The sequence below is a fragment of the Typopeltis vanoorti genome, chromosome 19 (assembly GCF_054136105.1).
Source record: "Typopeltis vanoorti isolate ZY-2024b chromosome 19, IOZ_Tvanoo_1.0, whole genome shotgun sequence".
Lineage (NCBI taxonomy): Eukaryota > Metazoa > Arthropoda > Arachnida > Uropygi > Thelyphonidae > Typopeltis > Typopeltis vanoorti.
Window position 1 is genome coordinate 24,535,712 of NC_143567.1, and position 13,557 is coordinate 24,549,268.

Sequence of the window (13,557 nt, forward strand, 5' to 3'; positions counted from 1 at the left end):
ATGACTTACAATTTCACATGGATGCTTATGACAGATATACCAACTTAGAAAACAAAATCGTGCCAATAGTGTTGCCATCTTTGGTCGAGGCCGAGAACTTTTCAGACCACCCTTGTATATAGACTATTCACAATGGCAACCAACTGGACATGACTAATGGATTTCGAGTTGGAACATGGAATATAAAAGCTTTGTTTAAACTTAGATTTCTTCAATGTGTTATTGATGAAATAGAAAGTTACAATATTCAGATCTTAGCTATACAAGAAACAATAATACTAGACCACAGAAATCTACAGAAAAATAATAGAATAATATTCGGCAGTGGAACACATAATGACAAACATGAAAATAATTTGGGTTTTATGGTGCATGATAACATCTAGCCATACATAAAAACTTTTCATCAGTAGATGAACTCTGTTATACGACTATTTATATTTTTGGTATCTGTGATGTTGCCATTAATCAATGGTTATGCACCAAAAGATGATAAGAATGATGATGTCAAAGATAAATTTTATGAACTAGAAAGGTTATATGGTTCTTTACCTGGGAATTGTATAAAATTAGTTATGGGTGACTTCAATGCTAAAACAGGAAAAGAAACAAGAATAAACAAATAGCTATCCCAGATAACCTGCATGATGTTAGTAATGACAATGGGATTAGAGCTATTGACTTTGCATCCTCTAGAGGACTTACATATTTTCTCAGAAGAAATACTGATAAACAGCTTGGTTCTCCCCAGATTGATCAAATGCAATAATAAACAAACAGGCACAAGACAAGTAATAAGATAATAGCATATTTTAACTTTGTAAAATGGAGAAATGTTAATAGAAACAAAAATATTAACTGGTATGATATTGAAAAAGGGGAGGATATAAACCTACAAAAACAGTATGCAGAAAAAACTACAACAGTCAATTCCCTCCTATACCTGAGAGAAACAGAAAACAAATGGACTCACAAGAATATTATTCATTGTGCAAAAGAAATCCTTCAATTCACAAACAACAGAAAGAAAAGCAAATAATGTATGTAATGAAGCTATAAAGAAACATATTGAGATTAAATAAAAAGAATGCTACAGGACCCATTACCAGAAAGATTAAGAACTGGGTTTTTAACTAGTAAAATACTGTCAAGAGAAAATGCTAGCAGAGAAAAAAAAAAATAATTCAAGAAATTGAAAAGAATACAAATAATTTAAAAAGGTTTCTCCAGATGCAGTCAGATACTTAAGAGGATATAAATCACAAACTCAAGTACTGACTAACAAGGTTTAATTACACAAGAAGGAAAAAAAGTTCTGGAATTCAGTATTTTGAGAAGCACCTAAACATCACCAAATGAAAACTGTGTTGAGAGAAAAGGCTGAAAGAGAAAAAAATTAACTGAAGAAATTGAAAAGAACACAAATATCTCAGAGGTTTTTTAGATGCACTGGAATACTTAAGAGGATGTAAACAACAAACTCAAATACTGACTAACAAGATTTTCCCAAGAAAAAGAAATTGTTGAGGATTTCACACAATATGTTGAGAAATTGCTAAACAGATCATCACCACCATCCCCAGCAGACGAAAACCTAACACTAGAGGTACGATGCTCAGAAAAAAATTATGATGACTCAACAACTGAGGAACCATCTCTGACTAGAATTGGGAATATTATTAAAGCACTAAAAAAAAATAAGACAGCTAATGCAAATAAAATTGCAGCAGAACGGCTAAAAATTGAAAAACTGAGATTTATGAACTTATTAAGCTAATATGTCAAAAAAGAAAAAAATCTCAGTTGATTGAAATACAGTATGACTGTATTTCAATCAACTGGGAAGGAATCATACTGTAAGAAAGGAGATTGCATGATTACCAATAATTATAGAGGTATCTCTCTCTTAGACTACAAAATTCTATCTACACTGATCTAGAAAAGAATGTATGTGCTTCAAATATCATTGGAGAATATCAATGTAACTTCTGCAAGGGAAAGTCAACAAATGATCATATTTTCATGCTCCAACAATTATTAGAAAAACATTATTAATTTGATAAACAATTACATCTGGTATTTGTGGACTATAGAAAAAAAACATATGATAATATACATTGCAACATATGTGATGCAATGAAACTTTAGAATATCAAAAAAAATAAAGAAATGGGATGCTGAAAACATGTTTGGCCTAAACCAAGCCAGATCACTTCCCATAATTTTATTACTTCACTGTCCTTCTCTTGGTATCCACTCAGTGTTTACCTTTTGTTTGGCAGTCTACTAATATGGCAAGAAGTCTACTTATTCTTGCCGGCCCATCTCTACTTACATGCATTACAAACGCTTCAATATCTTCTACTCCAGTCATTCTCTCTAATTCTAGTATTTCTTATTCTATCCCTTTTTTGTTATGTAGAACATTCTTCTCTCCAAGGCTCTCTGGGGCACATGTAACCTATTTTCTTGTGCCCATATCTCACTTCCATAGGTAAACACTGGAATAATGCATACATTAAAGAGCTTTCTTTTTAAAGACATAGGTAAAACTCGTAACAAGTAATCTTCATACAACCAAAATGCTTTATTTCCTTGTGTGATTTTTCTACTTATTTCTTATCTTGTTTTTCCTTAAAACTAACTAATTGATCAAGGTAAATATAGTCCACAATTTCAATATGATTATCTGTTAATTTTAGTTTGGTATGATCTGAATTTGTCATTAGTTTGGTTTTAGATTAATCTTTAAATCTTTTTTTTCTTGCTTTCTCTATCATGGTCATTTAGTGTTGACTGAGTTGCTTCTTTATTTTTTGTTAAAAGAACAATGTCATCTGCAAAATGTAAGTGATTGAGATGTTTTCCCATGAGATGGTCTTAAAGACTTCTAATGTAGTAGAAAATAATTTGGGTGATATTAAGATCTCCTTACTCCTTTATCAATACCAAATTCCTTACCCTGATGTTCTGGCTTTATAGTGGTTGTTGAGTTATGATATACAGTTTTTAATAACTGGATATTTGTTAGGATTGCTTGTTGGTTTAAGCTCATTATTATTTCTAAATGATATAGAGATTTGAAGTTTTTTTTCAAAATCTACAAATTTCTAAATATGCAGGAAGATTATATTCATTTGCTTTTTGGTTATTAGTGTGTACATGACCTATATAGCTGTGAATCATCCAAAACCTTGTCATCTTATTTAATATAATGGATATAAACATTTTGTACAGTAGTAATAAACTGGTTGGCCTATAGTTATTGATATAATGTCTGCTGTCTGTTTTATGACTTTTATCATTCTTTTCTGCTTTGAGGACTTTCTTCCATCACGATGGGTGGTTCTATGTCAGCCTCATATAAATATGGTGGAGGATTTGCAACTGTTTCCTTGCCTGTGTTTGGGTTTCCTAAAAAATTCACTACATATTTTCATTGTTTCTTCTCGATTGTATTGTATTATTCCTTACTTATTTTTCAATTTTGGAATCTATTTTTTCCATCCATGTAACCTTTGTTTGATAATTTTCAGAGATTGCTTGATTTCTATTATATTCTGAATTGTTCTTAAATTATAGAAGTACCTTCTATTATCATTGAAGCTTTTCTCCATTATGACAAGCCTGATTCATTCGTACTTTTTTCCCTTCAACTTTCCTTCCATTATTTCTTCGAGTTTTTCTTTATGGTTTATTATATGTTCACCTTCTAGAGAGAGAGAGTTTTTCTATTAACCATAACAATATCTTCTTTCTCTCCTTCTTGAAGTTTATTTTGATCACAATCAGAATTAAAGTGGTTGATAACAGATATAACTTCTAGTAGTTCCATGTTGTTTACTATAATATAACCTCTTTATCTTTTTCATTATGCATTATTCCTGCTTCCTATGCAGGGTCCGCATGTTACTTAGATGTGACTTCTTGTTAGTATCACTCCCAACCGACCTGTTGCCTAGCCTGCTGCTGCTGGGGAGCAGGGATATATTTTGACTGTAAGATCCTCAAGTTCCTCACATCTTCGACAGGAATCAAACCTGGGACACTCCTTCCCCAGGCATATGGTTGCAAAGTGCAAAGCCACTAGGCTAACTGCGCATTATATATGCCATTATAACTACAATATAACCTCTTTATAAATGGATTATTCCAATTATCTGGTATTTGACCTTCTGACCATGACTTCTGAATTATGCACTACAGCTATGGCTAAACTTTTATATACCTCTATGCTTGAGCATTTCTGACTGAATGTTATCTACTCCAGCCATCTTTGGATTATTGATGGCATTTTCTGCCTATATATTTATATGTACTCCCGACTGCATTCTTTTTGAATATTTTTTACCATTGTTCTGTCCCTTCTTGTTTCATTTAACAATCTTTCAAAAATAATTAGTCTAAACATTTCAGATATCTATATCTTTATTTTCAGTTTTCATGTCATCATTGTCATCTCTGATTCCTTTTACAATACAGTAGTCCCCCCCTTATCCGCAGGGGACACGTTCCAAGACACCCTGTGGATACCTGAAACTGTGGATAGTACTGAACCCTATATATACTATGTTTTTTCCTATACATACATACCTACGATAAAGTTTAATTTATAAATTAGGCATAGTAAGAGATTAACAACAATAACTAATAATAAAATAGAACAATTATAACAACATACTGTAATATATTATTTGAATATGAATGGAATCTTAGCAACTTCGGCATACGTTTTTTATTATTATTTATTGATTTTAAAGTCAAGAACTTTCACCTTTTTCATTTAAAAGGAAGCACTTTACGGCTTCTCTTTGGCATATTCGAATAGCCAGAATCACTGCTCTTACACTTTGGGGCCATTATTAAGTAGAATAAGGGTTACTTGAACACAAGCACTACGATACTGTGACAGTCACAGTCAATCTAATAATTGAGACCTCAGAACAGCATGCAGTTTAAAACTTATGAATTGTCTATTACTAAAAGAAAGAGCCATACGGCTTCATTTTGGTGATGTAAAATTACATACGCAAAGTGGATATTAGATTCAACATTATTTCAAAGTTGAATGTTTGCAGAAACTATGAAAGTTTTCTAAGTTGACCTGAGAGCTTATGAGAATACAATCCTCAGCATTCCCAAGTTGCCTTACCTTGCACTACTTAAATAGCCACTACAACTTAGGGATGCCAAGAATAGTATTCTCGTAAGCTCGTGGATCAACTTAGAAAACTTTGATAGTCTCTACAAAAATTAGACTTTGAAATAATGTTGAATCTAATATCCGCTTTGCCTATGTAATTATAAATTGTTTATTTCTGAAATTTTCTATTTAATATTTTCGAACCGGGGTTGATTGCCTAAAACTGCAAATAGCGAACCCACAGATAAGGTGGGGGGGATATGGAACTCATTTCTTTATGTCCAAGCTTTTCAATTGTTTCTGGAACATTTTGTCACCTTCCTAATATTTATCTTTTCTATTCTTACCAAAATCTACCACCCTCCTGATATTTAATTCTTACCAGCATTCCCAAGACTTTTGCTTAGCTACTTCTATTGCTACCACTGGTTTGTTTTATTAAATTTTTCTCTGTATTGTCACAGAGCAAATGGTGATTTTCTTGCTATAAATGTTTAATACACTTTTCTTTTTTTTCCCCACTGCTCCTTTAACTCCTTGTCCATCATAAATCAGCTATGGTGTTTAAGTCATTAATTAAATTAAAATTAACGACCTCCAAATTTTATGAAATATTAAATGGTTTATAAGCTTGTTTCTCTTCTGATGTGTAGCCATTCATTGTATACTATACTATTTCTATGATACTTACCTATGAAGAGGTCAACAGCCATTCAACAGACATACATTCAGGGGTGGCTCATGCACAGGTACTGTGGAACTGCAACACCCCCAATTTTTCTCGATATATAAATATATTTATTCATTTATTGATATTTGCTTGTAATATTTAATTTTATCATCAACAATCCTATACAGTTCTCTTATTTTGTATAAAAATCCATCTTGTAGCACTTAGAAGGGCGAAGCTAGAAGCACTGTGTTTACCACAGCGTCATATGGCTACGCATGCAAGCACATGCACGTCATAGTGAGATGTGAGCTATTAGCGTAATGCGGCACTGTCTGTCGCACAGTTCCAATGTTGTTTATATGCAGTTTGTGCCAGTAGTAGTGTTCATAGTGCTTATCATGGTTACTCCATCTCTTTAAATATTTGGACATTACAATTAAAGGATTTAATTGTAATGTCCAAATTCATGACTTATTTTTAACGGTATTAACAACACCACAAACACTTTTATCAACAAAGATGTTTTATTAACGCTTATATTTCGCTGATTTTCAACTCAGCATCATCAGAGCACAACACATTTGTAAATGCGACAGTGAGTGAGTGAAACAATATAATTGCAAAAGACAAAAGATCTAAAGTCCTATTTTTTGGCGCCCTCTAACGGGGAAAAAAAACAGCAGTTATCCAGGAGTTTTTCTTAGGATAACTGTCTCCCAAATTTTTGGCAAATTAATGCAACCATATTTGTTAAGGTTGGGAGAATTCTTCAAAGCCATTGCTGACTCAAAAAATAAGTCGTTATAGATCTGAAAGATCTATAACGACTCCTAAATAGCACATTCGTTTTCCTCCATCTAATCCTGTGTGAAGGAGTGTCCAAAGTGTGGTCTGCCAGTCCCGACTTGCCATAGTAATAGTAGCGAATGTATCTTTCATGTTCTTCCAGGCGGATGTTCACTGATCTTCCTGTTTGCCCATAATAGGCCACGTCACAGTCACACGGAACTTCATACACTACTGGGTGTGCTAAAGAGTGAAGTTTATCCTTAGGCGAGCGGATCAGAGTTGCCAGCTTGACATGAGGTTTGAAAGTGGTGCGAAGGCCATGTTTCAACAATACTTTGGCTATCTTTTCCAATGTACCTCTGATCTAGGGAATAGAAATGGTCATGTTGTATTCTTGTGTATTAGGGGAGGGCAGAGTAATGGGCCTATGTAGTATTTTATCTATTTTGTAGGGATTGTAGCCATTGGCTAAGAATGTATGGCGCAGGTATTGGAGTTCAGTGGTCAGAGCTGTATCATTAGAACAAATGGCTCTGGCTCTGTGTGTAAGTGTTTTATGGATTATCAAAAATCCACAAAACTAATATTCTCCTACGCCCTATAGTTGATAGCATAGATAGTCCCACATATAAGCTGTCCGGGATTTAGCCAAGTCGCTTTCCCCCCTTACTGGCAACTCCTCTACTTTTGTAAAAAAATTCAATCCATTTCAAAACACTGGTTAAAAATCTAATCCTAAAAGATTCAGACATAATGGTTAGTTTCGATGTTACCTCCTTATTTACCAATGTACCACTTATAGACACTCTTGATTTAATCAAGTCTAAATTTCCACCAGATATTTTTGAATTATTTTAATTTACCATGAATGCAGGTTACTTTACATGGGGGGGGGGATTCTGCAAACAGATTAACGGTACTGCTATGGGGTCCCCCATCTCTCCCCCATTAGCAAATTTTTACATGGAACACTTTGAAAACAAAGTACTTACCACAGCTACATACAAGCCACAAGTGTGATTATGCTATGTAGATGATGTGTTTGCCATCTGGGCCCAGACAAGACACTTTGGATGCTTTTGTCACCTACCTAAACAGCCAACACCCCAAAATTCACTTCACAGTAGAAAAAGAATCAAATAACTGTTTACTATTTCTTGACACATTAGTCACCCGCCTTTCAGATGGATCACTATCTTTTTCTATTTACAGAAAGCCTACACACACAGGAAGATACCTACATAAACAATCACAATCACGTCCAACAGTACGGCATTTTAAAAACACTTACACACAGAGCCAGAGTCATTTGTTCTAATGATACAGCTCTGACCACTGAACTCCAATACCTGCGCCATACATTCTTAGCCAACGGCTACAATCCCTACTAAATAGATAAAATACTACATAGGCCCATTACTCTGCCTCCCCTAATACACAAGAATACAACATGACCATTTCTATTCCCTAGATCAGAGATACATCGGAAAAGATAGCCAAAGTATTGTTGAAACATGGCCTTCGCACCACTTTCAATACCTCATGTCAAGTTGGCAACTTTGATCCGCTCGCCTAAGGATAAACTTCACCCTTTAGCACACCCAGCAGTGTATGAAGTTCTGTGTGACTGTGACTTGGCCTGTTATGGGCAAACAGGAAGATCAGTGAACATCTGCCTGGAAGAACACGAAAGATACATTCGCTACTATTACTATGGCAAGTCGGGACTGGCAGACCATGCTTTGGACACTCCTTCACACAGGATTAGATGGAGGAAAACGAATGTGCTATTTAGGAGTTGTTATAGAACTGAAAGATTATTTTTTGAGTCAGCAATGGCTTTGAAGAATTCTCCCAACCTTAACAAATATGGTTGCATTAAATTGCCAAAAATTTGGGAGACGGTTATCCTAAGAAAAACTCCTGGATAACTGCTTTTTTTTTTTTTTTCCCCGTTAGAGGGCGCCAAAAAAAATAGGACTTTAGATCTTTTGTCTTTTGCAATTATATTGTTTAACTCACTCACTGTCGCATTTACAAGTGTGTTGTGCTCTGATGATGCTGAATTGAAAATCAGCGAAATATAAGCGTTAATAAAACATCTTTGTTGATAAAAGTGTTTGTGGTGTTGTTAATACCGTGAAAAATAAGTCATGAATAACCATCGACACCTAAGCTTATCTGTTAGATTAATGTAATGTACAAAAATTGTAAATCTTCCTTTAATTATAATTAAAGGAATGGATTTTATTTTTAAGTAATTTGAATTATACTAAACTATAATTTTATCGATAATAAACAATATTTTTTTCATGAAACAAAACAAGAATATATTTCATTTTTAAGTAATTTTGAATAATACCAAACTATAATTTTATCAATAATAAACAATATTTTTTCATGTTTAATTTTTTTTAAAATTTTTACCATAATTTTGATATTTTATCCAAACACGTATACACTGTACTTACAGTGTGTGTATGTATATTTTGAAAGTTGCAGCATTTCAAGCCACAAGCTGCCACTGCATACATTCTTCAGAGAATGTCATACACTAATAAGAATAATTTTTAAGCGTGAATCCCACTTGCAAAATGTTGAAATTCTGAACTTACAATGTTTTAATTTATTTAATTAAATTTATTAAAATGACTAGTGACAAAGAATCGATGGATAAATAATTATACAAAACCTTATGAACTGCCCTCATTCCTGTTACAACATGCAATAGGTTAGCAAGAAAAGTAAATTACCTGAGCACGCAGAATCATCAGTTCCATTTTGGTCTTCATTTGTCCTGATGTCTAAATAAAAGTTTGAAAATACATCCAAGGTTATCAAACAATAAATACATGTGTACACACACACACACACACACACACACACACACACACACACACACACACACACACACACACACACACACACACACACCTACCAAAGTCAGAGTGAGATCCCTCTAGCTGCAGGAAAATAAATAAGAATGAGCTGAGCAATAATGCAAATTTTGTGGACTACAGAGAAGATCAACAGTTCAATCTGAAGTAGTTTCAATCTTGTACACTGAATAATTATTATTATGTGACACCTCAAAGGAGTCCAAGGACTCATCGAGGGAGGGCACCTACACCACAACTCTCTGTCTCCACCACTCAATCCACCAGTTACAGCGAACCACATCAACTACACCAAAGCCATCTACTGCCCACCACCATTTTCACAGACAATCATAAACATCCATGTCCACGGTGGAATTCGAACCCGCAGTCTTTTGGCTGGAGAGCGGATACGCTAACCACTTGGTCAAAGTACACAGAAAAATGGATGGCACCTGGACAAAGCAAACTATCTTCATAGTGTGCCATATGAAATGACATTCCATCCAGTGATATCAAATTACATGACACACACACACACACACACACACACACACACACACACACACACACACACACACACACACACAGGTCATGTGGTTTTGTTGATTTGTGAGTTAACAGAGAGCAGTAGTGTTTGCAAAGCTGTGCCCCAATCTGGTATTTAAATTTTGTTAAAACTTGAATAATCCAATCTTATGAAGATTTCTCAAAAGAAAATAACAGCAACAATTCTCTTTCAGACAGCCACATAATCCATACCAAAACATTGTTATTGTTTATTTGCTGTTCTATCATCTTGTACTGAAGATGTCTGTGACGCTAAGGTGAAAATTTTACATTAAACAATTTTTTTTTACATGAGCTTTCCTCAGTTTTTATATTTATTTTGATTATGCCAATTCATAATATTCCATTACTGGAACAAAAGATTATCCATACCATTATTTTATTGTACATACATTCAGTGTATTTAGGTTGGAATTTTTGTATTAATGATTTAATTCACAAGCTTTACTGTTTAGTGAGGAACATAAATTCCACAACAACCATGAAACATTCCTATTCTGCTTCGCAGTTATCCATAAACACATTATATGGTCTTTCTTTTGATCTCTAATCATGAAAGCTCACAACACATTTATCTCTGAAGGTTAATCTTTCAGTAGGAATTTGAATAATAAAGACACAGATAACCATTATTCATTCCTAGTATCAGTGTCGGGGGGGGAGTCCGACCACACCTCCTCGCGGCCCCCCCTGGACCCTTGAAGCTCTTGACCAAATTTCTTATGGTCCGATTTCAAGGTGACTAACGTGGCAACGGCACCCATTTTCTAATGAAGAGTCATAAAACGTTTTCAACCAATGCTACTGCGTCCGGGGAAGCCGACACGTCTGGGGCTGCAGTCCGGGCTCCTGATGATAAATATGCTACGAGGACTCATATTAACATTTTGCAACTCAATATCAACGGTACTCAGAGAAAAATGGATGAACTCAAATACATGCTTTATAAAAATAATATCCATATAGCTTGTCTACAAGAAACAAAACTAAATAAAAATTTGAACTTCAACATCAAAGGATACACAGTTCTTAGGAAGGATAGAGAAGAAAGAACAGGTGGCGGGCTTGCTATCCTTTTGAAGACCCCAGAAATCAAATTCAAAGAAATCACCCTAAATCAATATTTAAATAATGACAGTTCAACGGAAGCTCAAGCTGTTGAAATACATCTACCAAATCATTCTATTTCAATCACAAACGTCTACCATCCTGATAATACAAATATTGATACAGACATCATTGAAAAGCTAAGCGATTCTCTAACTGATGCAACCATTATACTTGGTGACCTAAATGCAAAAAGCCCAACGTGGGGCTCCCCCAATTTAGACCATAAAGGTCAACAATTGGAAGACCTCTTTACAGATTTGGAACTCACAACAATTAACAATGGACAGAGCACCTATCTTTCTAAAACTACGGGAACTGAATCTGCTATTGACATCACAGCCATTAATTATAGTATTGCATCAAGTGCACAATGGAAAATTCTGGGAAATGCCATCAGTGACCACAGACCCATAATAACAACACTAAACTTCAAGATTGAACAAGAACAGCAAACCAAAAGGACGTGGAACTTCAGAAAAGCCGACTGGACAAGATTTACTCAAACCTTGGAGAGCCTCTGTCAAGATGAACCTGTCTCTGGAAACCTCGACAGAAAATTACAAATCCTTACTTCACACATCAGTAAAGCTGCCAAAGCAACAATACCAAGAGGCCAGCGGAAAAACACCTGGATACCATACTGGAAAGATCACAATATTGATTCAATGATTACAGAAAGAGACAATATCAATGAACAATTCAGAATTAATAAAACTGATGATTACAGAAAGAAATTAATGGACATAACACACAAAATAGAGCAGGAAATTTGGAAGTGCAAACAAGAGAAATGGGCGGAACTTTGCAGTAACCTGGATCCAAGAAAAGACAGCCAACACTGGAACATTATTAGAATCCTAGACAATATCAAAAAAGAGAACCGACAGAAAACAAACTTCATCATAAATGCTGGGAAACAAGCTATTACAGATCAAGAAATTGCAAACACACTGGCAAAAACCTATTCAAACAACTCCAAACTTCAGTATAACAGAGAGGACAAGCCCCTCAATAAACTCACAAGTAAAATGCTAAAACAAGCAAGAACATACCAAACTAATGACATCTTCTCCGAAGAATTTACACTAAGTGAACTAAATTCATCAATCGAGAAAACTGCACCTAATAAATCCCCTGGTAATGATCTTATCTTTGGTCATATGGTCAAACGCCTTGGCAAAAATGCCAAAGAACAACTTCTGGACATTCTCAATACCTCTTGGCGAACAGGCAAACTTCCAAAAGAATGGAAAAAATCAGTTATTGTACCCATCCTGAAACCTGACAAAAATGCTGCAGAATGTCAAAGTTACAGACCTATCGCATTAACTAGCATACTTTGTAAAATTACTGAAAGAATCATACACTCCAGGCTTATGCACTGGCTGACAAAAAATAAGAAAATCAACTACTACCAAACTGCTTATAGAACTCGTCATTCGACAACAGATCAATTATTCCATTTCTGCCAAACAATAATAGACTCATTTCAGGAAAAACCAACAAAAAAGACAACTGCCATATTCCTTGATATGACTGCTGCTTTCAATCGTGTTTGGATCAAAAAATTAATACAAACAATACATGATATTGGAATTAGAGGAAACGCTTTAATCTGGATTGCTGATTTCATCAGAGGAAGAAAGATCAAAGTCAGAATCAATGCAGCAATATCAAAAGAGCGGAGAACCTGGGCTGGTGTTCCCCAGGGCTCAGTACTCAGTCCCTTACTATTCCTTCTATATGTCAATAATATTCATCCCTACCTTACAGAAGACACAAAAGTAACTTGCTATGCAGATGATAATAGCCATCTGGCACACTAGTGCTAAAATCAAAGAATCAGAGGAAATTCTAAACAAATCCATGAGAGGATTAGAAAAATGGTCAGACGAACTCAAACTCAAAATCAACCCAGACAAAACAAAACTAAGTACATTTAGTACAGACAGGAAAAATAGACATTCCTACAATCCCAAAGTCATGATCAATAACAAGCTAATTGAAAAAGTCACAAATCCAAAATACCTTGGTATTACGCTTGATCAGGAATTACGTTTTGCACAACACATCTCTAACACTTCCAACAGAGCTCTAAAAAAATTAAATATACTGAAAAGGCTTTGTGGAACAAATTGGGGTGCAAAGCCAAAAATCCTCAAAACTACTTACACTACACTAATAAGGCCAATAATGGAATATGCAGCACCTATCTGGTCACCTTCGGCCTCATCGGTAAAGAAAAAATTAGACAAAATACAAGCAAAAGCATCCAAGATTATCATTGGTGCAGTCTCATCCACTAACAACATCAGAGCCCAACAGGAATGTGGGCTTGACCTGCTGGAGGACAGACGAAAATTTGCCACCATAAAATTCATAAATAATATCAGAAG

The 13,557-nt window shown here is 34.8% G+C and overlaps 1 protein-coding gene across 1 annotated transcript in view; it reads right to left on the reverse strand.

Moving 5' to 3' along the window:
• The window catches only part of Coprox (oxygen-dependent coproporphyrinogen-III oxidase), a 124,824-nt gene that overhangs the window by 69,241 nt on the left and 42,026 nt on the right, over positions 1–13,557 (reverse strand). Inside the window, exon 5 of the mRNA XM_090409253.1 lies at positions 9,359–9,409. Within this exon, the coding sequence (XP_090265379.1) occupies positions 9,359–9,409 (51 nt within the window). The remainder of the gene's footprint in view (positions 1–9,358; positions 9,410–13,557) is intronic.